The sequence below is a fragment of the Dipodomys ordii genome, unplaced genomic scaffold, assembly GCF_000151885.1.
Source record: "Dipodomys ordii isolate 6190 unplaced genomic scaffold, Dord_2.0 Scaffold5, whole genome shotgun sequence".
Taxonomy (NCBI): Eukaryota; Metazoa; Chordata; class Mammalia; order Rodentia; family Heteromyidae; genus Dipodomys; species Dipodomys ordii.
Window position 1 is genome coordinate 11248782 of NW_012267221.1, and position 27538 is coordinate 11276319.

Consider the following 27538-nt stretch of genomic DNA (forward strand, 5'->3'; position numbering starts at 1 on the left):
TTGTCTTGCATACGTAAGGCCTTGGGTTTGATTCCTCAGCACCACATAAGCAGAAAAATCTGGAAGTGCTGCTGTGGGTCAAGTGGTAGAGCGCTAGCCTTGAGCTGAAGAGTTCAGGGACAGTGTCTAAACCCAGAGTTCAAGCCCCACAACCTGTGCCTCCCCCGTGCCCCACCCACCCAGCCAAAAAAATGGTGAAATCCTTCAGAGAAATCTGGCTTTTAAGGGTACTTGTGGTTCTGTCATCAAGGTAAATATAGGATTCACCTAGGATTTAGCCACTGGTTCATGCTACTCAGGAGGCTGAGATCTGAGGATCACAGTTCGAAGCCAATCCGGACAGAAAAGTCTGTGAGAGGGCTGGGAAGGTGGATCAGTGGTAGAGCGCTTGCCTTGCATGCTCAAGGCCCTGGGTTCAATTCCTCAGCACTACATAAGCAGAAAGAAAAAAGCTGGAAGTGGTGCTGTGGCTCAAGTGGTAGAGCGTTAGCCTTGAGCTGAAGAGCTGAGGGACAGCGCCCAGGCCCAGAGTTCAGGTCCCATGACCGGACCCAAAAAAAAAAAGAAAGAAAAGTCTGGAGACTCTTATCTCCAATAAACTACTTAGAAAAAGCCAGAAGTAGCGCTGTGGCTGAAGTGATAGAGTGCTAGCCTTGAGAACAGAGAGGCTCAGGGACAGTACCTTGGAACTAAGTTCAGGCCCTAGAACTGGCAACACACACACACACACACACACACACACAGTGATTGTGGAATCTATAGGAACCCTGCCTATTTTTATTCCCATTAGCAATGTTTAAGAGAATGTCTTTTAGCTGGGCACCAATGGCTCACCCTATAATCCTAACTACTCAGAAGGCTGAGATATGAGGATTGTGGTTTGAAACCAACCAGGGCAAGTAAGTCTGAGACTCTTCTCTCCAATTAACCACCCAAAAAGCTGGTAGAGTATTAGCTCAAGTGGTAAAATGGCAAAAATTAAAAAGACATATCAAGTGTTGACTAGGAGATAGAGAAATTGAAATTTTCAGCTGGTAATTTAGAAAGTTTCTAAAGTTAAACATTCACTTATAGAACCCAGTAATTCCACTTAAATATTTCACAAGAGAAAATCAAATGTGTCCTGACATTTTGTTTATGGGCATAATAGCTACCAAGTGGAAAATACCTAATAGCCCATTATTGGGTTAAGGATGAATATAAATCTATTATGGCATATGATTAATATATTTATATAATATCTCATGCAATGGAACAGTACTCAGCAATTACTGACATAAATCAATATGAAAACAAAACCAAACACAAAAGAAGAAAATATCCATACCAATAATGTAAAATTTGGTACCTACTGGTTCCCAAAGGATCTTTTCTATGAAAAACAAAGGCATAATAAAAATCACAAAGTGGATATTCAGGCCTCTGAATAAAGAGAATCCTGACTACGTAAGTTCTCCTGTGTCCCTTTTCCTCAGATCCACATTTAATAAACTGTCATGTCTGAGTAAACTAATCAGTTTTTCTCTGTTGCAACTAGAGTCCTAATAGAAAATTTCATAGCCTGAAATAAAAACAGCTAACTTATTATAAGAAGGTACTGTTCTGGGTTTTTTTGTTTGTTGTTTTTGGTCGTGGGGCTTGAACTCTGGGCCTGTGTGCTGTCCCTCAGCTCTTCAGCTCAAGGCTAGTCCCACTTAAGCCACAGCACTACTTCCAGTTTTCTTTTTTTTTGGGGGGGGGGGTCCGGTCCTGGGGCCTGAACTCTGGGCCTGGGCACTGTCCCTCAGCTCTTCAGCTCAAGGCTAGCGCTCTACCACTTGAGCCACAGCGCCACTTCCGGCTTTTTTTCTTTTTACTTATGTGGTGCTGAGGAATTGAACCCAGGGCCTCATGCATACAAGGCAAGCGCTCTACCACTGAGCCACCTTCCCAGCCCCCCACTTACAGTTTTCTGATGGTTAATTGGAGATAATAGTTTCACAGACTACTTTCCTGCCTCAGATCTCAGCTTCCTGAGTAGCTAGGATCACAGGCATGAGCCATCAGAGCCCAGCAAACAGGTAGTTTAAGTACCTAATTTACATCAAGTCATTCTCAATCCCAGAAGGTAAGTACCACTATGCCAATTTTGCACACAAGGAAACCGAGGCACAGAGATGTTGTATAGCCTCCACAAGTAACGAAACAAATTCAAACAGTCTGGAGCTTCAGTATATGCACTGTTACGGCCTCCCATAGGTATATTTCATACTAAAGAATAAAAGCTAAACAAACTGAACATAAACTAAATGTTTATGGACAAGAAGTTACAGGAATCTGGAGCCATAGCTCAAGAGGTAGAATGCTTGCCACCCACCCAGCAAGTAAAAGACTCAAGTTCAAATCCTAATACTGCTAAAGAAAAAGAAGAAAACCATAAAAAGTATAAAAAGATGCTCAGATTCAGTATTACACGAAAGAGTAATACAAGAATAAATGAAATTATAATCAGAACTGAAAATAGGTAAAGTTATTTTCTAGAAAAATGTCAGTCAATAAAATTTATCAATTTGTTCCTTGTCTAAAATATTCTAATTGACTAGTTCAGCTTGTGGAGACTTAGCCTACAGAAGTGACCTTAACCTAAGTAATGGTAACAACAAAAACATGCATCAAAGTATCTGTGCAATAACATTTACAATACATATATATATATATATATATATATATATATATATAAACATGTATATATAAAGATTTGCAAACATACCTACTAGTAGGGAGTCAAACACACAATACAGGTACAAAGGTATTGCAAGTGAAAAATTATGTAAACTCAATATTCAAAAATGTTTATTGATTTTAGCTCCCCACAAATCATATAGAATGTGAATACACTGATAAATACATAAAGTATATATTAGGAATTAATGTGAACTATTAAAAACTTTATAAGCTTTAAATTCTTATTTCTGAAAGGCTGTTTAAAATCATTTTTTAAAAAAAGATATTGTAGAGCTCATTTTATCTTAAGTTTTAGCAAAGATTTTATTTTATTTTTTTTGGTCCCGTCGTGGGGCCTGAACTTTGGGCCTAGGCGCTGTCCCTCAGCTCTTCAGCTCAAGGCTAGCGCTCTACCACTTGAGCCACAGCGCCACTTTCGGCTTTTTTCTTTTTGCTTATGTGGTGCTGAGGAATTGAACCCAGGGCCTTGGGCATGCAAGGCAAGCACTCTACCACTGAGCCAACTTCCCAGCCCTTAGCAAAGATTTTAGTATAACAAGATTGGAAAAGGTAGGTATTTCCTAAACCATAAAAGAAATGAGAGTTAAAGACAACAGTCTGATGTAAAACTTTTATTTTTGGCTCAGTAGTGCCTACACGGATGAGGCCCTGAGTTCAAACCACAGTATCTCCAAAAAAACTACTGAATTTTATATTTTCATTCTGTTAACTATACATTTCATAAGTTTAAATGAAATTTTAAAACTTAATCCCTTCACCTCATTAGGTGCCGGATATAGAGAGTTTTAAAAAGGAAAACTATGAGAAATGAACTGCCTATACTTATTCAGCACATAATATAACCTGAACTTGGCAATCCTCACACATACCTGATGCAATAACAGGATCTTTCATAAGTTCTCTAGTTATCGGACATATAAATTCATCAGGAATTCCAGAAGAAAGAGAATTCATCTTGGTCTTGAGCTCTTCTATTTTCCTCACCACTTTACTCCGCAGCCCCAGAGATTCTGCAAAGAAATTATTCATTAGAGCTGGAGAACTGTCAATTTTTATGTAAGGCTTTAGCAAAAAGTTTATTGCAACACACTGTTTACCTCACAGGAAAGCCTACGCTGGCTTTGAACCATGATCCTTGTATCTCACCCTCCTAAGTAGCTAAGATTATAGGTATGACCCACTGGGACTGACAAAATTTATTTTAGTTTATTTACACAAGAAAAAATTCCTAAACAGTTTTGAAGTTCAGGTTAACAATTCAGAAGACTTACAATACTTTTAAACAATAAATCTTAAAATCTAACTTTGAATCCTGTGCACAGTATATAATCATTTCTACCTAAGTATTAAACAATCATCTGTCAAAATCATTCTTCCTAAGGAAAGTAAACTATATTTTAAGTGGTTTCTAGAATAAACAACTATTATTTCACTTTTCAATTAGCACATCATGTCAACAAAGATATCCTATTTCTTGAGCTTTCTGATTAACTATAGCATAATGAGAACAGTTTCTAGCTGCTATTTATACAGAGCATCATAGTAAGAATATGAAGTTACTTTTGATCTGAATCTAGTAGCTAGAATATGTAAACAACCCTGACAACTCAGTAAGAAAAATTTTTACATAGGCAAAAGGAAGAAAATAGGGCTGGGAAGGTGGCTCAGTGGTAGAGTGTTTCCCTTGCATACCTGAGGCTATGGGTTCGATTCCTCAGCACCACATAAGCAGAAAAAGTTGGGAGTGGTGCTATGGCTCAAGTGGTAGAGCGCTAACCTTGAGCTGAAGAGCTGAGGGACAGCACCCAGGCCCTGAGTTCAGGCCCCACGACCGGCAAAAAATAAATAAAATTAAAATTATATATATATATATATATATATGGCCAATAAGCACTTTAGAAATATTCTGTCATCAAATAATTGCAAATAAAGTCCAAACTACTAGATGACCATAATCAAGAAGACATAGTAAATATTTTCAGAATTATGAAGAAACAAACCCTACATGTAACTGATAGACATGTGAAATAATGGAATTTTCTTGGAATATAGTCTACAGGCCTTCCAAATGTTAATAAGCACTCTAACTCCACTCCTAATACATACCCAAGAGAAATGAAAACATACAGTCATACAAAATCTTGTACTTTTTTTTTTTTTTTTTGTCGGTCGTGGGGCTTGAACTCTGGGCCTGGGCGCTGGGCTCTACCACTTGAGCTACAGCACCACTTCCAGTTTTCTTGTGGTTTATTGGAGATAGGAGTCTCACGGTCTTTCCTGCCCTGGCTGGCTTTGAACCATGATCTTCAGATTTTAGCCTCCTGAGCAGCTAGGATTACAGGCGAGAGCCACCAGCGCCCAGCTAATCTTGTACTTTTTTTGTGTTCCATTTCTCAGGCTTCTACCATTTGAGCCATATCTCCACTTTCAGATTTTTGTAGGTTAATTGGAAGTAAGTTTGCTCTAATTGGCTTAGAACCACTATTGTCAAAAGTTGAGACTCCCAAATTAGCTAGGATTACAGGCGAGAACCATGGGTACCCAGAACAACTTGTACATTAATGTCCCCAGAGCATTATAGGTAATAGCTAAAAAAAAAAAAAAAGTAAAGATAACACAAACGCTCAAAAGTTGGTGAATAAATAAACAAAATGTGATATAACTATATAATAATATGACTCGGCCATAAAAAAAAAAGTGAAGTTGCTGGTGGCTCGTGTGCAGTCATAGCTACTTGGGAGGCTAAGGATCACAGTTCCAAGTCAGGCCAGGCAGCAAAGTCCATATGGTGCTTATCTCCAAATACTACCAAAAAGCCAGAAGTTGAGTTGTGGCTCAAGTTGTAGAGTGCCAGCTCTGAGTAAAAATGAAGCTCAGAGACAGCACCCAAGCCCTAAGTCTGAGTTCAACCCAAGGATCAGCACCAAAAAAAAGTTAAAAAGAAAAATGAAGCATATAATCGAGACAGAAAGTACATGAGTGGCTGCCAGAGCCTAAGGAGAGGCGAGAGTAAGAAAGTGGAGTTCTCCAGGGGAATGAAAACACTCTGACCTTAAATACTGATTGCTCATCTCTATGAATATACTAAATATACTAAAATTCAGTGTCAACAAAAAATTATTTGGACACAAACTTAAGACCTAAATGAATGAAAAACATCCTATGTATATGGATTACAGACATTATTATAAAAGTGACAACAACCTTCAAGTTCACTTACAAATTTTATACCATTCCAATCAAAGTCAATTGGCTTTAAGAAACTGAGCAAGTCATCCTAAAATTCATGTAGAAATTTAAGAACAACCAAAACAATTACTGAAAATAACATGATGGAGGGCATATACTCTCCAATTCAAAACTTACTACAAAGTTACAATAATCAGTAGAGTGTAGTACCAATGCAAGAGATACCGATCAACAAAACAGAATAAAATTAGAACACCAGAAATAACCCCTCACATAAATGACTTTTGGCAAAAGTATCAAGACAAAAAGAAGTCTTTTCAACAAAGCTGGTGTTAGGAGGTGAGAATTTGGAGAGTAATTAGGTCACAAAGGTAGCCCCTCTGTGAATGGGATCAGTGCCCTTCTAAAATAGACCAGAGGTTGAACCTGCCCCTCTGTCACGCAAAGACACAGTAGGAAGGCACCATCCACAAACCGGGAAATGATCCCTCACTGGACACAAAATTTGCCATTTCTTTACTCATGGACTTCCCAGCTCTCAAATGTGAGAAATTTTTGTTGTTTATAGCTACCTAAATTTAGGTGATTTTGTCTTAGCATCCCAAATGAATTTTAAGGCATTATAAAAATGAATACCAGGAAGTGAAAACGTTTTGGGGACATGGTAAAAAGATGCACATACACGAATGGAAGGAGGAACAGTGAGCAACTGCAGTCATTGCATTCAATGTACATTATGTAAAAACAACCACATCACTTGAGGATAAGACACGGGATTGGGGAAATGGGGGAGAATAATGGAAGGGGTGACAACGATTCAAAATGCATTGTATACTCATAATTTGACTAAGGGAACTGTAGCCCCTTTATACAACTACTTAATAATATAAAAAAGTAACTAGGAAAATGCAAATAAAAATATTAAAGAGAAATCCCTTCACAACTGCTAAGATGGCTATGAAGTAAAAAGCAAACAAGTACTAGGGATATACAGAGTAAATAGAAACTTCATCTACTGCTGGAAAACAGCCATAGCAGTTCTTCCAAAGTTAAGTATAGTGTTACCACATGACTCACCAATTCTATTCCTAATTACATACCCAAGAAAACTGAAAAAAAAGATGCTCACAGAAAAACTTGTATAGAATTGCTTACAGCAGTATTTTTCAAGATTGCTAATAGGGAGCCCAAATTCTATAAACTGATAACTAGATAAGCAAACTGATAAATTTATACAATGGACTAAAAAGGACTAACATACTGATACATGCTATAATGTGGATAAACCTTGAAATATGTTAAGGGAAAAAGGCTAGATATAAAAGGATACATATTTCCAGGTGCTGATGGCTCACACCTGTTGTTCTAACTACTCAGGCAGCTGAGATAGGAGGATTGTGATTCAAAGCCAGCCTGGACAGGAAATTCCATGAGACTGTTATCTCCAATAACCTATCAAAAAAGCTGGAAGTGGAGCTGTGGTTCAAATGGTAGAGAGCTAACCTTGAGCATAAAAGCTCAGACAATACCCAGGCCCTGAGCTCATAGCCACAGGACTGGTACAAAAGAAAAAGGACACATATTGCAAGATGTGTATGAAATGCGAAGAAGAAAGTTCATAGAGACTGAAAATAGCTTACTGGTTCCAGGAGTAGAAAAATGGGGAATCAGGTATTAAATTTTCTTTTTGAGATGAAGAAAATGTTCTGAAATTAAACAGTGATAATGTTTGTACAACTCTGTGATAACACAAAAATGTCACGATTGTACTCTTAGAGCAAATATTAGGAGCTGGGAAAGTGGTTCAGTGGTAGAGTGCTTGCCTTACATGCATGAGGGCCTGGGTTCGATTCCTCGGCACTACATAAGCAGAAAAAAAATGCTCAAAGTAGCAATGTGGCTCAAGAGGCAGAGTATCAGCCTTGAGCTGAAGAGCAGAGGGACAGTGCCCAGGCCCAGAGGTCAGGCCCCATGACTGACCCAAAAGAAAAATAAAAAAGAGCAAATTTTAGGGTTATGTTATAATCCATTTTTTAAATATGAGGATATTGGGCTAATAAGGATGAAAAAGGATGAATACAGTTGAAATATTGTTTGCAACTATGAAAATAGAACAATCGAATCTGTTAAAATTGTTTTGGAAAGTGAGGAAGGGACAGTAAAAGGGGGTCAGACTGATTAGAATACATTGTAAAAATATAACAATAAAACCATCCCTTATATGTAAAGTAATTAAAGAAGAGAGATGACTATGATTAAAAAATTAGATGCACATATGGAAATACTATCATGAAAGAAAATGCCCTCATTAATAAGAAATAAAACAACATAAATTCATGTTGTTTTCTCATTTCACATATATTCTCATTCTATACAAAGACATACATCAAAATAATTATTGTACTAGAATACTAAAGGAAACTACAAGTGAAACAAAACCAATCTCAAAGTAAATTACTAAATATTATTTAAGATCTTACTAATCTTACCAATTTTCAAATCATCAGCCAGACTTTCTTTTGTAAGATTCAACAGTTCTTTTCCATCAATGTTATTCATCTTGAAAATACCAACAAGGTCTTGTAAACCTTGTTCACAAAGCCAGATTGAGACATCCTCTTCTGACCAATCTTCAGTAAATTGCTTTAGCTGATCTTCCATGCTCCTTGCTTTTAAATCACACATACACACACAAACAAAAGTGCTTTTTAAATAAACATTCCCACTCTAAATAACAAAGTAAATTTCCTTAAATGTGTTTTACTATGTAAATTTCCTTTTAAGCAGTTCAAAAAATTAAAGAACTGTTTGACATTATTTAATACTGTATTACACACTACTCTTCTAGAATATCTTTTTTTTTTTTGTCAGTTGAGGGCCTGAACTCTGGGCCTGGGCGCTGTCCCTCAGCTCTTCAGCTCAAGGCTAGTGCCCTGCCACTTGAGCCACAGCACCACTTCTGGCTTTTTTCTGCTTATGTGGTGCTGAGGAATTGAACCCAGGGCATCATGCATGCAAGGCAAGCACTCTACTACTGAGCCTTCCCAGCCTCTAGAACAATCTTTTTAACTCCAGAAAAATACTTTTTCTTTTTTCTTTTTATGGTGCTAGAGATGGAAGCCAGGCCTTCACACCTGCTAGAGAAGTATGCTACCAATGAGATACAACCAACTGAAAGTATGGCTCAAGTAGCAGAGTCCCAGCCGTCAGCAAGAAAGCTAAGCTTGATTTCAAGCCCCAGTAGCAGGCACTCAAACACAAAAGTATAATTATAATTCCTATTCTGTCTCAGGGTACATTTATCTGAAAAAGGAGTATGTGTGATATACATGGTACAAGCACTCAACAGCATTTACCACTTCAACCACTTCAACATTTACTTTTTCAATATTACTTTTAAATTACACTAAATTTGGATGCATACTCTATATTGAAAAAAGCAATTTGAAATCAAAACATTTGCTAAATTTCAGGCTGAGGGAATACATCAGTGGTAGCATTTTTTCCTAGCATGCACAAGATCATGGACTTAATTTCCTAAATTGAGAAAGAGAGAAGAGAGAGGAGGAAGGAGGAGGAGGAGCAAGGGGAGAGGAAGAAAAGGGGATAAAGGGAGGGAGGAAAGAAAGGTAGAGGGGGAGAGATTAAGCTTTTGCTTTCAATTGTGAGTAGGAATAACCTAGATTAAAGATAAAATCCTTACTAACCTTGAGAAACTGTTTCTAGGTCAAACTGCCAAATGTTCACTGTCTTGTCCATTGAGCCGGTAGCCAGTAAAAGGGTACTGGGTGCAAAGGCACAAGTTGTGACATACCTAGTTAACAAAAATAACTGTTTACATATCTTCTGGCTAACTTTTTAAAATTATACTAATACAAAGTAAGGTTAAGTTCAAACCTGGTATGCTGAGTCAATGTGTGAAGTACATTCTGAGTATTCTTAAAAAAAAAAAAAAAGCTTTATATTCACTAAGGCAACAGAAAAGTTGCTGACATTCTTTTACCATACATAGTTCATATGCTATATGTATTCTTATATTAATCACTAACGTAAGTTGAAAGTTTGCTCAGTGAATAACAGAAAATGATATTTAGAGTAGTATTATCAAGAACTTATGTTACTTTCTCAATCATCAATATTATTGTCTACTATCTTCTTAGAAAGTTTTAAAACAACAAATACTTGGCATTTACCGATAATCTATTACATGAAAAAATTTGTATTTTTGCTAAGGCATTGACTTTACATATTACAGAATCAAGAAATAAAAATATAATCATTTATACTCTGAGTACACTAGGTAGCCAGTAAGCTTACAGATGTATTTAACTGGACATGTATATATTATACAGAGAAACCTTAATGTTAAAACTTTTGTGAAAGTAAAAATCTCATACATTAATTTGATGAGAAATATCAGGGACCTACTTCATATTGCTTAAGAATTAGGTGCCATTTCCTGCCAAAACTTTCACTGAGTTTAACTTGTGTGTGGAGGACCACTTCACTTGCTTGACCTACCACATGTTGATGATTTATGTCTCCACTGATTTGCTGCCATAGCTGCTCAAACTCAATCATTATGAGGCTCCACTCTGCACTCATTTTTCTCCTTAAGAATATTTTTACCAACTCTATCTTTGCCTGTAAAAAAATCATTTTTCAAAGTCTACAATAATTTTTCCTGCACTAGATTGTAAATCTACTCTAGGACTCTAAGAAAGGTAGATGTATTTCAACTATATGCTCCAAAATTGCTGGAGAAGTAATTCTTTGCTATTACAGAGCTTGGTATAAAAGTTTAATAACTGATTTTTTTAATATTAGTGCTCTTTCAATCTGCATTTTCTATTAGATTTTTAAATCCATCCATCTTAAAGTGGTTAGTAAAATACTTAATCTGTCACAGAACAAATTTCTTACTTGCATAGTTTACCATTTGCAAGAATGTATATATTATATTCTTGGGCATAGTAGACAGAATATACTTTTTTCTATCATACTTAATAAAATGCAGTTTAGTTATATACTAAACAAATAGCTTACACACACAAGATGTTTAAATACTTACAGTGTCATATATCATGACAGACTTATCCACTGATCTTTAAAAGAAAAAAAGAGATGAGTAAAAAGTTCTTTAAAACAAAATGCATTTATGTAATCAGTATTTCTAAATAGTTTTAGACTTAAAAAACTGAAATAGTAACATATTACCATTTAGAACAGTGTCTTTCTTAGTTCATATAAATGAATTTTATTTAAAAACATTACAAACATAAAATTTATCAGGAAATTGACATTATGAAAACAATAGCACATGCTTCGTACACTTCAAAGATATAACCAGATCAAGCACCTGTTATCTATAATTAAGACACAATTTCCACATCATTAGTAATTGAAAGGGAAAAATAATTACAAGGAAAAGCTATAACCTGCTGCTACTCTGTTGTTTCAGAAAGTTTTGTTCTTTACTGTGGATAATCAGTGCACACGTTTTGATTATACCTATTTTGGTACACTGACTATTTTACTGGGATTATTCTTTCAGGGAAAAAAGATCACAATACAAAGGAAAATACAGTATTATAGAAGGCACACAAGTTAAAGCAAAAAAGAAAAATGACTATTTCTAGCACATATCCCTTGGAAGCAGGGTTTATGCATCTATAATATACGGGTGAGAAACAAGATCAGCAAGACTAGTGTTACTGGTCCTTGCATAACAAAACAGGTACATATTGTTATTAAAACAGTAGTTGATTATAGTCTGACTACAAGGGTCACAAAATTAAAAGTTTAATTCCTTGTTCAGTGCCAGTGGTTCATGCCTGTAGTCCTATCTACACAGGAGACTGAGTTCGGAAAATGGTGGTCTGAAGCCAGCCCAGGTGGGAAAGACCATGAGACTCTCTCATCCAATTAAATAGCAAATAGCCATAAGTGGAGCTGTGGCTCAATTAGCAAAGCACCAGCCGTGAGTGAAAAATCTAAGGTACAGAACCCAGACCCTGCACTAAAGCCTCAGTACCAGCATACACACAATGGAGATTTCAAAATCTTTGTCATAAAATTAAAATAGGAATTATGCTGTAGAAATTCAAACACAAAACATAATTTAAGATGATGGCATGCATATAGTATATTCTGGGTATGAAAAAAATCCAAAACAGTGAAAAATAATTTTAGCAAAGTTGAGCATGTTAATGCATGCCTACAGTCCCAGTTACTTAGGAGTCAGAAATAGAAAGAACAGGATTCAAGGCTGGCCCAGTTAGTGAGATTCTATTTCAAAAATGAACCCTAGTATAGTTGTGTATACCTACAGTTTTAGCTATTCAGAGGGCAGAGGTAGGAGGATTATGGTCCAAGACTGCCTGGGCAAAAGTACAAGCCACTATCAAAAACAAACTAAAACAAAAAGGGATGAGGGCAATTCACAATTCTGAAAAGCGAACGAAAATGTTACAATGTAAGTATCTAAATGATAAAAATATTCAGTTCTAAGTTTCTCTAGATATGGGTTTTTATTTCTGCACTTGTTAAAAATTACTTCTGTGCATCCTTTAAAAAGAAATAAAAAAACAAGTGTTTAGCTACAGCAGAATGGCTGCAAACCGAGAGTACATCAAACATTATTTTTAAGGATATCATGAAAACAAATAAGAAAACCAGTCAATTAATGCCCACTCTGCTTAAGCCTGGAACTTCTAAAGAAAAAAAATTTCTTTTGGTGATAAGAGCCCAGACACATTAAGCTTACATAGAAAATGGTCTTTCTAAATGGGGGTACAATTAGGAATATAATCCTTACTTGTATCAAAAACCAACAACAAAATGAAAAGGAAATTCCTCCTTTGAGTCTACCACAAGTTGTAATTAAAACTCTCTCCACCCAGTTATATGAGAGAGGGAAAGCAGGAAGATCACAGATTGAGGGCAGCCCAGGCACAAAGTTAGCAAGACTCCTTTTCAACAAAAATGCTGGGTGCAGTGGCACATACCTGTCATCCCAGGTACATAAAAGATATAGGCTAGCCAGGTAAAATAAAACAGGAGGCCCTAACTGAAAAATAAAGCAAAACAGTCTAGGGGCATGATTTAAATTGTAAAATGCCCTAAATTCAAATTCCAGTACCACACACAGACACACACAAAAAAAACCAAAAACTCCTTGAAATATCACTTGTGAAGGAGGATCATCATTAGTTAACTTGGTAGCTCTCTACTAAGAGAACAGAAACTGTTAGTACTACTTTAGACAATACTAAGAGAAAAAAAAGATTGAATTTTAGGAAAGAAGATCTTATGCCTTCTGTTAGTCTTGACTGAGTAAGAGATGGTTGTTCATTAAAACCACTTCTGATTCAAAACAAAAGAATTCTACCATCTACTTACAAAATAAATAACCATATTGTTTGGAATACAGGAGACAATGTCCTGTCTTACTGAAATAAGATTTTTCTATTCACTAGACACTGTATTGGAAATGAACTATACAACTTGGGCGAGGGAGGGAGAGGAGAGGGTGGATGGAAAGGGAAAAACTGGGAGAGAATGAAGGAGTGGGTGACACTGTTCAAAAGGAAATGTTCTCATTACCTGACTTACGTAACTGTAATCCCTAGGTATATAACCTTACAATAAAATTTAAAAAAAAAGATTTTTGGCCACTTCTTTCTCACCTACTCAGCCAGAAAAGAATGACAGATGACTGTGGCATCCGAGGGTAGCCCCTGGATCATGTGTTTCCACTCCTGGATTTTTCTAATCTACCCCTTCAAGAAAAGTCAACAATGGGCCATACTCACTCACAGCAGTTGAGCAAGTTAGTTGCAGATTGGAAGTCCTGCTATCCATTCACCCTGTTTCTCACCAGTTTTCAACTCAAAAAGAAGAAAACAGGGTATGATTTATTTAATTCTTAAAACTAACTACTGTAAGCACTTGAAAAACTGTTTTCCAAGAACCTTATCTACTGAATTTTTACAGAAAGAATAGCCACTATATGAATCATAAAGACAGAACTCCTAAAGGGGTAACAGTGGTTCACGCCTGTAATCCTAGCAATTTAGAAGGCTGAAATTTGAGGATCACAGTTTAAAACCAGCCCAGGCAGGAGATTCTGTGAGACTCTTATCCCCAATTAGCCACCAAAAAGCCAGAAGTTGAGGGTGGCTCAAGTGACAGAACACTAGCCTTGAGGCAAAAAGCTCAGGGACAGCACCCAGGCCCTGAGTTCAAGCCCCAGTACTTGTACCATTCAAAACAAACAAACAATAAAAAAAATGGAGCTCTTGCTCAGTAGAAAGCTATTCATACAAAGTCCCTTTTTTCTGGCTGGATCAAGAGGAAGAGGGTAGCATGTTTGGCAGAAGAGATAAAAATAAGTTACTATAGGACAAATGTAGAGAAAGGAAGGGGAAAACCAGTTGATTAATAAAACAGTTCTCCAAACAACAAAAGGAAATTTGACTTGGCTTCAACTTTCCAGTGATTTAAATTCTAGGTCACAGATTTCTGTTTTTCTGTGTTGGTACTGGGGCCTGGGCTACTGTGCCCAAATCAAGTACTTTATACAATAAAGTATGTTAAAATCAACAGAAATAGTCAATCACAAAAAGAATAACACTGTAGTATTAAAAAAATAAATTCTAGAACCAAAACATAAGCTAATGTAAAACTTAATGCAATACTATTAAAATAGCACACTGAAGCAAGAATTAGGGGAGTCAAGAATTAAGTGTGCTGGGCGCCGGTGGCTCATGCCTGTAATCCTAACTACTCAGGAGGCTGAGATCTGAAGATTGAGGTTCAAAGCCAGCCACGGCAGGAAAGACTGTGAGACTCCAATCTCCAATAAACCACTAGAAAACCGGAAGTGGCGCTGTAGCTCAAGCAGTAGAGTGCTTGCCTTGAGCCTGAAGAGCTGAGGGATAGCGCCCAGGCCCAGAGTTCAAGCCCCATGACCAACAAAAATAAAGAATAAAAAGAAAAAAAGAATTAAGTGTAAGAAAGCAGAAACAAAAAATACAGAAGAGAGGATACGGACAAAGTTTACAGTTAGAAGGTATTTTTGCATTTAACTCAAGTCCCAGAATTAAAGGAAAGACAGAAAAAAAAAATATCGAGGTGATAATAAAACTTTCCAAAAACTAATGAAAGTATTTCCACAGATTCAAGAAGTTTGAATATCTAGCAAACTGAACAAAATATTAATTACAGCCAAAGGAATACATTAAAATGAAACTTCCCTATAACAGTACACTAAAATGATATGCTCATTAGCTGCAACAGAGCAACAGATTGACATTTTGCAAACCAATTATGGCCTCAGAACATTAACTACAAAGTGATGAAACTTTTTCTGTGTGTACTAGTACTGGGGCTTGAATTCAGTACCTCACACTCTCTCTTGACTTTTTTGTCCTCAAGGAGAGCTAAGTGTGGCTTAAGTAGCCACATCTCCAGAAGAGTCTACCCAGGCTACCTCTGAATTGCAATCCTCAGATCTCAACATCCTAAATAGCTAAGATTATAGGAATGAGACACTGACACCCAGCCAAATTAGGAAAATTTAGAGAATGGAAAAGGTATTTTTGAGAATACCAACAAATGGTTCATATGGAGAAGTATATAGAAACTCATAACAAAAAAGATGACAATCTATAACAAAACTGAAAAGAGACAGCGACACTTCATCGGAGAGAAAACAGACATAAATAACAGACATAAATTTCTAAAGAAGTCTCAACCTCATTGTTTTTGGGAAAAAAACTAAAACTAAAACCACTAGATAACACATCCACTGGAATTTCTAAAATCTGAAGGACCACCCCAAGTACAAGTTAGAACATAAAACAATAGATTTGTATTCATTGTTCAACCCTCTAGGAAACAGTTTGGTGTTATCTATTATGAAAATTCCAAACTATGACCCAACAATTCTATTCCTATGAAATGCCTTAGCATATGCACCAGGAAACACAATGCACTCACATAATTATAATGATGCTTCCAAACTAGAGATAATCCATGTGGCTATAACATTAAAATTGATTATATATTTAATGATATGTCCATGCAATGGACTATTACACAGCAATAAAGAAAAACAAAACAGTTAAATGTAGTGATATAAAGGAATGCTATTAGTATAATTTTGAGAGAAAGAAGTCAAACCCAAAAATAACTCATATTGTGTAACTGGTTTTAAAACAGTTTAAAAGAAAAAAATAGGAATGCTCTATCATATGACCTGTGTGCTGTCACTAGAAAGAGACACTAGAAGAAAAGGGGTTCTGGTACAGAATCTACAATGCTCTATTTCCTGACATGGGGTATGGCTACACAGGTTTGCAACACAGTAATTCATTAGCTAGTCTTTCAGTTTCTATACTTTTCTATTTGTTTTATTCCACATTCAAATTGCTTAAGAAAATTAAATGAAACGCTTACCCTGAAACTAGCATCTGCCCATCATGGGAAAAGGCACAAGCCAGAACAGGGGCACAGTGAACACTCAGTGTACTTTTATATTTCAGTTTTAAACCTGCAATTAACAAAGTGAAGAAACATTATCAAACTACTTATGCTCAGAGTTCATTTTTAAGGCAACACTGTTTTACTTAAATATTCAATAATCTTTGAGCACCAAAAAAACAACAAAATTTGAAAATTCTCTTGCAGCTCAGCTATCTATTTATGAGGAAACCCTTGGATATGGTGCTATTATTATTAAAAAATTCAAAAACAGATTCAAATAATGTGCTCAGCAAAGACTATATGGGGCACTTTTATAAATACCTATTTCTAAACAGTTACACTGTATTACAACCAATTTCAGTACCTGAGTAAAAAAGCAGGCAAATTGTTTAAAAGATTAACAGTTTATATTTTGTAAAATCTGAATTTAGCAAATCATTTTCAAATTCAGTAAATAAAAACAAGCATCTTTTATGACAATATTTCTCTAACACTCTTAAAAAAGTGTAGTAAAATTGAAATACTTTTTACGTTTACTAGAGTTACTGAAAAATCCCACAATTCTTTTTAAAGGTAAACCAAAGAGAATTCAGTATGTTTTGGTGACAATCTATAAAAATAATTAAGCAGTTTCTCAGTAGATGAATGGATCAAGACTCAGTAAATGAATGGATCAAGAAAAGGTGATATATATACACAATGGAATTCTATGCCTCCATCAGAGAGAATGACATTGCCCCATTTGTTAGGAAATGGAAAGACTTGGAAAAAATTATATTAAGTGAAGTAAGCCAGGCCCAAAGAAACATAGGTCCCATGGTTTCCCTTATTTGCAATTACTAGTATATGTCTGAGACAAGCAGAAATGGTCAGATAAGTTGATGTTAGGCGAAATGAACCCCAAGATAAGGATTCAAATGTTTTTTCTTTCATGCGATTGTTTCTAACATATTTATAAGATGATTTCTTTGTTGCTTTGTATGTCCCTCCCCCACGGTATAACGCCTGTTTCACTGTATTTGATGTTGGTATAATTTGTGGAGGGGAAGGGAAAAAACAAATTGTTTAAATAGGGATACAGGTTGACCCATTGCAACAATGAGATGTACAAGCAAGACATTATGTGGAAAAACAAACTTTACAAACTTTGGCGGGGAGGGGAGTGATGGGAAGGGATGGGAAGGGGAAACAAAGGAGGAGGCAACAATGCTTGATAAGAAATGTACTCATTATCTTGCCCATGTAATTGTAACCCCTCTGTATGGTATTTTCACAATTAAAAAAAAAAAAGAAGTTAGCCTGAGAGCAAGAAAATAAGTGGACTCTATAAATCAGACACAATACAACCTGTTTTGAGGTGTTAATACTTCTTAAAGAGGACTGCAAATATTAAGCTAAACAAATATCTTATGAGAGCAAGCAAAGTTCCAAGCTTGAGACAGGATTTTTTTTTTTTAACATGGGAGAATAGGTGTGGGCATTAAAGGCATAGAGCTAATCCCAGCTACCTAGAAGTAAAGATGGAGAAGAATGAAGCTTGAAGCAATTTGGGTAAAAAGTTCAAAACATCACATCTAAACCAACAGCTAGATACAGAAAGGAAAAGAAAAGAAAAGGAAGAAGAAAAAAAGCACATGAGATTCTATATCACCAGACAGAAGTTTGGTGTGGTGGTACACACCTATCATCCCAGCTGTAACAGGGAACATAAACAGGAGAATCACTTCCAGTCTGGCTCACACAAAAAGTAAACAGATCAAGCACACAGGATTGGAGGTGTGACTCAAGCAATAAAGTGTCTACATGTTGAACATATTGAACATGAAGCCCTGAGCTCAAATCCCAATACTGCTAAAAGATAAAAAAAGAAAAAACAAAGGAAATCTAATAGTAATTTTCACCAAAACGTGTATATTTATTTCCTAACAGGCTTTTCTCAGTATAATAGCATAATCATGAATAACAAAAACTATTTTTTTGGGGGGGGTCTGGTTGTGGGGCCTGAATTCTGGGCCTGGACGCTATTCTTCAGCTCTTCAGCTCAAGGCTAAAGCTCTACCACTTGAGCCACTTCCGGCTTTTTTCTTATGTGGTGCTGAGGAATCGAACCCAGGGCCTCATGCATGCAAGGCAAGTGTTCTACCACTGAGCCACCTTCCCAGCCCCACAAAAACTATTTTATGATTTAACTAAACCTTATCAGGTAAGGCTAAAATAATTTGAGGCAACTGACCACAAAAATTCAAGAGTCCCATTAAAATAATACGGAACAAATGTTTAAGTATACACTTGACTGAAGAGCCTGGAAAGGAAGCATCAACAAACCAAAACCTGAAACCAATTTTGGAAAGTCAGAATGTAGATTAACTGAGCTAAGGCAGTGGCTCACACATGTACTTATAGCTATTTCAGAGGTGGAGATTTGGAGGACTATGGTTCAAGGCCAGCTCAAGCAAAAAGTTCTCAAGAAAGACTCTCTCTCAAAAATAAGCAAGCTAAGCAAAGTGGAACACACCTATTCCAGCTATGCCATTCAGGAAACAAATAGGAAGATCAGAAGCAAGGCAGGCATGGGCAAAAAGAGCTTATTTCAAAAATAATCAAAGCAAAAAGGGTTGGGGGCATGGCTCAAGTGATAAAGCACCTGCCTAGCAAGGACAAGAACTCAAGGCTCTGAGCTCAAGCCCCAGTACTATCAACAACAACAAACAGATTAACTGGAGGCAGTAGACAGAAATGTTGGCACAGAGTACAAAGAGAGGGAGCTATAGCCAAAAGTATTCCATCCTAAAGAATTCCTCAAGACTGTCAACAGAATCAGTGTAATAGACAGACAGACACAGAATCAGAAATAGAAAAACTTAAAGTATGAATACAATGTCAATCTCTCCTTGATCTTACCCCAGGTACTACTCTTCTAAGAAAATAGAAACTGTACAAGAACTCTGGGGCTGAAGAGTTCCATCTTCTTGCTCTCAACCCTTTTCTCAAAAGGGCCCAGTTTCCCCTCTTTTCATTCTGAAAGCCCAGCTTCTAACATCACACTGTCCAATTCTTAAGATATAAATAGAAAAGCTGGGCACCAATAGCTCACGCCTATAATCCTAGCTACTCAGGAGGCTGAGATCTGAAGATCACAGTTCAAAGCCAGCCAGGGCAGGAAAAGTATGTGAGACTCTTATCTCCAATAAACCACCAGAAAACTGGAAGTTGTGCTGTGACTCAAGTGGTAGGGCACTAACCTTGAGCTGAAGAGCTGAGGGACAGCCCCCAGGCCCAGAGTTCAAACCCCATGACCGAAAAATTAAAAAATACAAAATAGCCTGGCACCAGTGGTTCACACCTAGCTACTCAGGAGGCTGAGATCTGAGGCTCTCTTGAAGCTAGCCCAAGGAGATTAATTCTGGACTCTTAACTCCAATAAACTACCACAAAGCTGGAAGTGGAGGTATGGCTCAAGTGGTAGAGTACTAGTCATGAACATAAAAAAGTGAGCAATAGTGAAAGGACCCAACTTCAAGTACTAGCACACACACAAAAATAGAAATAGAAACAGAATACTAAGCAGAATACTAATACTAAGAGGATAACAATATGAATGAGAAGGATCAGAAAAAGAAAAACAAAGTGTCCAATAGGTATACACAAGGGAACTTAAAATTCTCCTAATTGGTATCCTGAGAGTTTTGAGACAATCTCTCATTCATGAAAGGACATTATAAAATGGAAACAGATATTTAGAAATTGAATATATGATTGATAAGACAAAAATATTCAAGAAAGTTTAAATAAAAAGTTGAGAATTATTTTTCAAAAAGTAAAAATATATACAGAAAGATACATGTAAGAATAAAAAAAGACATTCACAGAAAAGTCATAGAGATCAGGGTCCAACATTCCATTGGAGTCAAAAGAAAGAGAGGGAGGGAAAGAAAAATCACTAGAGAAATAACAAACAAGTGCCATATTCCTAAATGTAACAACATAAGCTTGACAAAAAGGGTCATCAAAGGAAACTGAGTAATCCATGGAGAAAAGACTCACTATCACACAGAATAGTTAGTAACCATAATGAATAGAAGACATGGTGGCTAAGTAATATTTACAGGAAGTGAAAAACCATCAAGATCTACAAACACATCACTGTCAAGTCCCTACTTCTGCCAAGTAGTAGTGTACATGTGGAGGAAGAATGAAGTCAGTATCAGATAATTAAAGCATGTGTATGTATTACTTTGAATAAAAGTTTCTTAAAACTGATTTTTACAATCCCTTTCAAATATCCAAAGTACCTTACATAATAAAGATTAACTAGAATTTTATCCAGTTCACAAATAATAGAGAAATACTAGTTTGAACATACCTAAAAGATGGGTAAAAGAAACAATCCAAATTTTGACTTGGCAATCCTGGCCACATGATGCTAATCGAAAGCACTGAAAGTCTTGGTCTCCATCTAAATAGCAAATTTGTTTTCAAAAATTAGAAAGACATAACAAAATACTTAAAAAAATCAATTTATCATACTAAGATTTCATTATTCATTTAAGCCATACTAACAAACAATATTTGTGTAACAAATATTGTTAGATTATCTAACAAAATTATCTAACAAAACATAGGTTAAAGGATTTCATTTAAACACAGGATCAGGGGCTGGGAAGGTGGCTCAGTGGTAGAGCCCTTGCCTTGCATGCCTGAGGCCCTGGGTTCGATTCCTCAGCACCACATAAGCAAAAAGAAAAAAGCTGGAAGTGGCGCTGTTGCTCAAGTGGTAGAGCGCTAGCCTTGAGCTGAAGAGCTGAGGGACAGCGCCCAGGCCCAGAGTTCAGGCCCCATGACTGGACCCACCCAAAAAAAAAAAAAAATAAACACAGGATCACAGCAATAGACCTGAAATTGCTATAATAAAAGCCTTTATGGCAAGAACAAAAGCCGCAACAGCCAATACTGAGTCACGAGCATGGGGTATATTTGAGGTTCTGAAACTACTGCTAACAGAAAATGTGTAAGCGACAGTTATTATAAGAATAGTAAATAATCATTTCCAATGTAGCTACTTTGTCTTTAAAAAGGCTGCTGAATTTTTCACTCAATAACAATGGGGATTTGTTTTCCATTGGCTTTAAGGTTGAAATTGTGTAAATCTAAAATAACATCAATTCAGCTTGTTTGGTGGAAAATATTACACAATTTAGACAAAGTAATTAAATAAACTTGGCAACTCAAAAAGCCACTAATTAATGCTTAAGAGAATTTCAGTATATCATTACGTATTGACTAGCTTAAGTCCTGAAATATTTGTACAACACCAACTCAATCTCACACAGAGTTCCACGTAACATCACAAATGCATTTCATCAGAGACAGTTCTGGCATGTAAAAAGTAAAGCAGAATGAGGGCTGGGAAGGTGGCTCAGTGGTAGAGTGCTTGCCTTGCACCACATAAGCAGAAAAAATAAAAAGCCCGAAGTAGCGCTGTGGCTCAAGTGGTAGAGTGCTAGCCTTAAGCTGAAGAGCTGAGGGACAGCGCCCAGGCCCAGAGTTCAGGCCCTACAACCAAACCCCCCCCCCTTCCAAAAAAAAAAAAAGTAAAGCAGAATGAAACAACTGATATCCAATTTAAGACTACTTTGTGGTTTACAAATATTCAGATGGTATTATAAGGTACATTTTTCCAACAGTCTGACTTATTGAAAGCATATATGCTCTCTTAACGAATGGTATATGAACTTCCATTTCACTCAAGTCTTCTCCAACACCATAAAACATGCATATTCTAACAGCATTTGGGGATTTTGTATTTGCGTGTGTGTTGATGCACATGCACATGAACATACCAGTCCACAAGCCTGGGTGCTGTCCCTAAGCTTTTTTTGTGCTTAAGACTAGAGATCTACCACTTGAGCCATAACTTCACTTCTGGCTTTTTGGGGCAGTTAATTGGAGATAAGTTTCACAGACTTTCCTGCCTGAGCTGGCTTGGAACATTTTAGTTTTACAGTACAGGTTCTGACAAAAATGTAAACTTTCTTGGAGATCTTAATGAATATAAGCCAATTCCTTGTATTTACCACTTTTCCCCCCCCTGGTCCTGAGGCTTGAACTCAAGCAGGGCCTGGGCTCTGTCCCTGAGCCTCTCTGTGCCCAAGGCTAGAGATCTACCAGTTGAGCCACAGTGCCAATTTCCGGCTTTTTCTGTTTATGTGAAAATTTTCTGTCTATGAGAAATTGAACCCAAGGCTTCACGCATGCTAGGCAAGCACTCTACCACTAAGACACATTCCCAGGCCCTTGCCACATCTTTTTAGAACCAAATATGTTACTCAATGAGAATAAAAACCACAGTATATCCAGGTGTCAGTAGCTCATGCCTGTAATTCTAGCTACAAGAGGCTAAGATCAAGTCAGTCCAGGAAAATCTCTAATCTCCAATAAACCACCAAAAAGCAGGAAATGGGAGCTGTGGCTCAAGTAGTAGAGCACTAGACTTGAGTGAAAAGTTCAGGGACTTAGACCCTGAATTCAAGACCCAGTATGGGGGGCAAAAAGTCACAGTATAAGCAATGGGGCTAAGTCCTCTAAGGTTTTTATACGATGTAAACTGTACCAAAAGCCGGGCACCAGTGGCTTATGCTTGTAATCATAGATACTCAGGAGGCTAAGATCTGAGTATTGCGGTTCAAAGCCTGGCCAGCCCGGGCAGGAAAGTTCATGAGACTCTTATCTCTAATAAACCTCTCAGAAAACAGGAAGTGGTGTTGTAGCTCAAGTGGTAGAGCGCTTGCTTTGAGCTGAAAGCTCAGGGACAGTATTCAGGCCCAGAGTTCAAGCCCCATGACCGGAAAAAAGAAAAAGAAAACTGTACCAAGTTGAATCACCCCCCACAAATCATATTTTTAATGATTTCATTTTGATCTAAAAAGATAGAGAGAAGATTCCTTAGAAGCCAGAGAGCGCCAGTCACATTATTAATGATGGAAAAAAAAAAGTACAAAAAGTCACATACAGACTACTGATTTCTAGTGCTTAAAAGAAATAACTAACCAGAAATTGGCTGTGAAGAAAAATCGCAGCAGGTAATCCCAAGATCATGAGCTTTTTCACTATGAAGACACCTCATCTTATCATCCCACACTGTTAAATCTCCACATGAAGAGCCAGTGACAAGGAGCTTTCCGTTAGGAGAAAAGACACAGGCTACCAAGGAGCCATCCTTAACACTACCACATCTGAAAAGCACAAAAAGGGAAGGAAAGGTCCATTTCAGGGCATCTTTACAATAGTTAAAAAAAAAAAAAGATAAATGACTGTCACATAACTGGAATGGGCAACTGATACCTGTAGAAATAAAGTATTGTTATAAACCGAGACATACCTTCTAAAATGATTTAATAATTATATCCAAATATATTCAAGTCTAAATTATGGCAGTCTAAACTCAAGTCCACTTCTTCATCCTTTCCCATATAGCAAGTCACTATGATACACATTAAAATATAAGAAAAAACTTAAAAAACTAATAGTAACAAGTATAGTCATATTCTTAAAAACAATTTTTATTAAGAAACATGTTACTGTGGTCAAAGCAGTTCCTACTTCTGTATTAAAATCATTACCTAGATAGAACAGTAAGGCCTTTCATTTTCAATTGAAACATATGAAAAGAAAATGCTGTCATAAATTACAATTATTTTAGAAAGAGAAGGAAGCATCGTTCTTATATTATTTTCTCAGGAAAAAAAAGCAACTGGTAAAAACCCACAGCCTTGCCCCACTGACTCATTCCTATGATCTTATATACTCAGAAGACTTAGATTTGAGGATCAAAGTTCAAAGCCAGCTGGAGAAGACTCCATTTCCCAAATCAGTAACAAAAAAGCTGGGTAGGAGGTGCAATACCAAATGGTAGAGCACCAGCTAAGCAAGCCAAGCATGAAGTTCTAGTTCAAACTGCAATACCAACCAAATTTAAAAAAAGAAAATGCTATTAATCACTACAGCATTAATTAGATGTATTAACAGGGTATGTTAGAGATAATAATCGTCACCTGATAAGTGAAAACAATGATTCCTTAGCTGATAGATTCTATCTATGTAAAATGGCATTTTATACTTCCTATGCATTTTATTCTTCATTAAGCTGTTTATTAGATAACAAGTTTTTATGTATATTTTGCCACAATAAACATAAAAACAAATAAAAGGTTGAGTCTTAAGTTGCAACATAATATTACCAGTGAAAACTAATATTTTCAAAAGAGTTCTTCAGGTGCATATTGTTTCCTAGAGATAAACAATAGACCTATATCACCTCATCAGTCTTTAAGTTCTTTTGTCTGATCTTAGTTGTTCCCAATCAGTAAAATAATGGCTGTATCTCTTCAGTAGGGCTTAGCGACCATTATTACTAAAAATACTGGAGCCATAAATGACACAAATAAATCTAAACTCTATTGACTCTTATTCAAAAGACTGTTTCCCTTGCCTAACTCTTACAAGTAAAAATCTGTATGAGTTTAACAAGGCTAAATCATTTGGTATTTATGTTTACATTTGTGTGTATGTGTGTGTAAGCACGCACATGTCAGTCCTGGGGCTTGAACTCTGGACCTGGGTACTGTCCCTGAACCTTTTTGCACAAGGCTAGTACTCTACTAATTGAGCCACAGCTCCACTTCCAGCTTTTTCGTGGTCAATTGGAGATTAGAATCTCACACTTTCTTGCCAAGTCTGATTTCAACTGTAATCCCTCAGATCTCCTCTGTATTTTAGCAGAGAAATTTAAAACTCAAAGCCAAATACATCTACCACAAGACTCCTATTAAACATGTGTGTTTTACCTTCAGAAGGCAAGTCAAATATTCCTTGTGCTACCTGAAAACCACCTTTTTCTCAAAGTTATCTAAATAGTTTGCTTTCTGCTTTCCTTTCGGTTATGCCTTGTTTACAAGATTAAAAATGAAAATGATTTAAATAGTCATACCTATATACCTTGTAGGACTGTGCATTCCACAAAACAACAGTTCCATCAGCTGCCCCTGATGCCAGACGACTGGAGTCTGGGGAGAAGCAGCAAACCCTCACGGGGCTACCGCCTGGCTGTTCTAAGACTGCCAAGGTCTGTCCATTTTGAGTATTCCACAGGACAGTGGTTCCATCTGTTGAACAGGATGCCAAAACATGTCCCGAAGGGGAGAAACAGCAGCAGTGGACTGCATAGGTGTGAAACTTCAATGGCGAATGTGGCAATTCAGTAAAGTCACTTAAGGAATACAGGCGAATTGTTTTGTCCAAGGAGCAAGTAGCCAAGAGGGAGAAGGAAAAGGCACAGCAGTTGACATCATCACCATGATCAGCTAATGTACAAACCAGTTTCACCATATTCTTTATTTGAAGAAAAATAGCCTGCAATTTTGAAATAGGTAAAGGTTATATCATCCTAGGAATTGGATTTATACAACTAAAAGCCCACATAAAAGAGCCTGATCCATGAAAGCTCCTACATTGATATTTTTATTTTTATTTGTTTTTATTTTTTATTTTTTGGGTCCGGTCGTGGGGCCTGAACTCTGGGCCTGGGCACTGTCCCTCAGCTCTTCAGCACAAGGCTATTGCTCTACCACTTGAGCCACAGTGCCACTTCTGGCTTTTTTCATTTTGCTTATGTGGTGCTAAGGAATTGAACCCAGGACCTCAGGCATGTAAGGCAAGTATTCTACCACTGAGCCATCTTCCCAGCCCTACATTGATATTTTTAAAGGGTAATCTATTATCTGGGAAGATGGAAAACATTCATAAGACTTTCATCTGTATGTTCACAACCAAACCTACCAGTAAAATTCTACAATTCCTGACAAAGAACCTAGATAAGTAACTTGAAACTAATGGATGTTGAACTTTCAAAACCTCAGATACTTATTTCATTTTTGGAGCTTTTTTCATAACTAATGAATTCACAACACTGCCCTCATCTGCCTTTCAGATCTGCTAATCTCAAGACTTTTTTTTTTAGTCCTGGGGCTTGAACTCAAGACCTAGGTGCTATGCCTGAGCTCTTTCAATCAAAGCTAACACTCTACCACTGGAGCAAACAGAGTCACTTCCGGTTTTCAGGTAATTGGAAATTACCTGAATATTGGAAATAGTGTCAGATTTTTTTTCCAGGGCTGGCTTTGAACCGTGATCTAGGTCGTAGCCTCTTACAGGTGTGAGCCACCAGCTCCCAGCTAAGGGTTTCTAATTTAACACATTCCTTCCACATGGGAGAGCCAAAGCTATTGCTCTGCCTTTAAAACACACTGTATAAGTTGTTAATCAAAAACTAACAAAAGCCAGGCTCCACCTTCAGCTGAAGAGATCAGGAGTTCAAGCTCTACAACCAACAACAAAAAATAACAAAAGTCTCATTCAAAATGTAAAAGGCAGTATAGAACCATTATCTTGCGGTTTGCCATTTTGTCTGATGAAAGAATACAATGAGCCGGGCGCTTGTGGCTCACACCTGTAATCCTAGCTACTCAGGAGGCTGAGATCTGAGGATCGCGGTTCAAAGCCAGCCCGGGCAGGAGAGACCGTGAGACTCCTATCTCCAATATCATTTTAAAAGTCAGAAGTTGGAAGTAGCGCTGTAGCTCAAGTGATAGAGCGCTAGCCTTGAGCTGAAGAGCTGAAGGGCAGCGCCCAGGCCCAATGACAGGCAAAAAAAAAGAAAAGAAAAAACAAAACAGAACAAAAAAAGAATACAATGATACAAAAGATACGAGGTGAAGAACCCACTCCAAGTCCACCACCCACTCCAAGTCCACCCGTAGCCGAATAAATAAATAATGGACCTAGCCAGATTGTATTTAAAAGAAAAAAGTTCACAAACTCAAAATAAAATACAAATTTCCCCCTATGGCTTACAAAATCTTTTATGATCTGATTCTTTCCTGCCTACCTCTCAGACCTCAACTTCTCTTCTTCCTGTGTTTTTCCAGTCTCTCTGGTTGAATTCACTCTGGTCTTTATTCTTGTTGTTGGTGGCGGTCATGGGGCTTGAACTCTGGGCCTGGGTGCTGTCCCTGAACTCTTCAGCTCAAGGCAAGCACTCTACTACTTGAGCCACAGGGCCACTTCCGGTTTTCTGGTGGTT

The 27538-nt window shown here is 37.1% G+C and overlaps 1 protein-coding gene across 1 annotated transcript in view; it reads right to left on the reverse strand.

Moving 5' to 3' along the window:
- Positions 1-27538, reverse strand: part of Wdsub1 (WD repeat, sterile alpha motif and U-box domain containing 1) — a 32139-nt gene that overhangs the window by 1583 nt on the left and 3018 nt on the right. Inside the window, exons 2-10 of the mRNA XM_013028104.1 lie at positions 25388-25809; positions 23449-23633; positions 20765-20857; positions 16375-16468; positions 10985-11018; positions 9811-9851; positions 9621-9727; positions 8403-8582; positions 3594-3734 (exon numbers count right to left, since the gene is read on the reverse strand). Coding sequence (XP_012883558.1) covers positions 3594-3734; positions 8403-8582; positions 9621-9727; positions 9811-9851; positions 10985-11018; positions 16375-16468; positions 20765-20857; positions 23449-23633; positions 25388-25785 — 1273 coding nt within the window. The 5' untranslated portion in view covers positions 25786-25809. The remainder of the gene's footprint in view (positions 1-3593; positions 3735-8402; positions 8583-9620; positions 9728-9810; positions 9852-10984; positions 11019-16374; positions 16469-20764; positions 20858-23448; positions 23634-25387; positions 25810-27538) is intronic.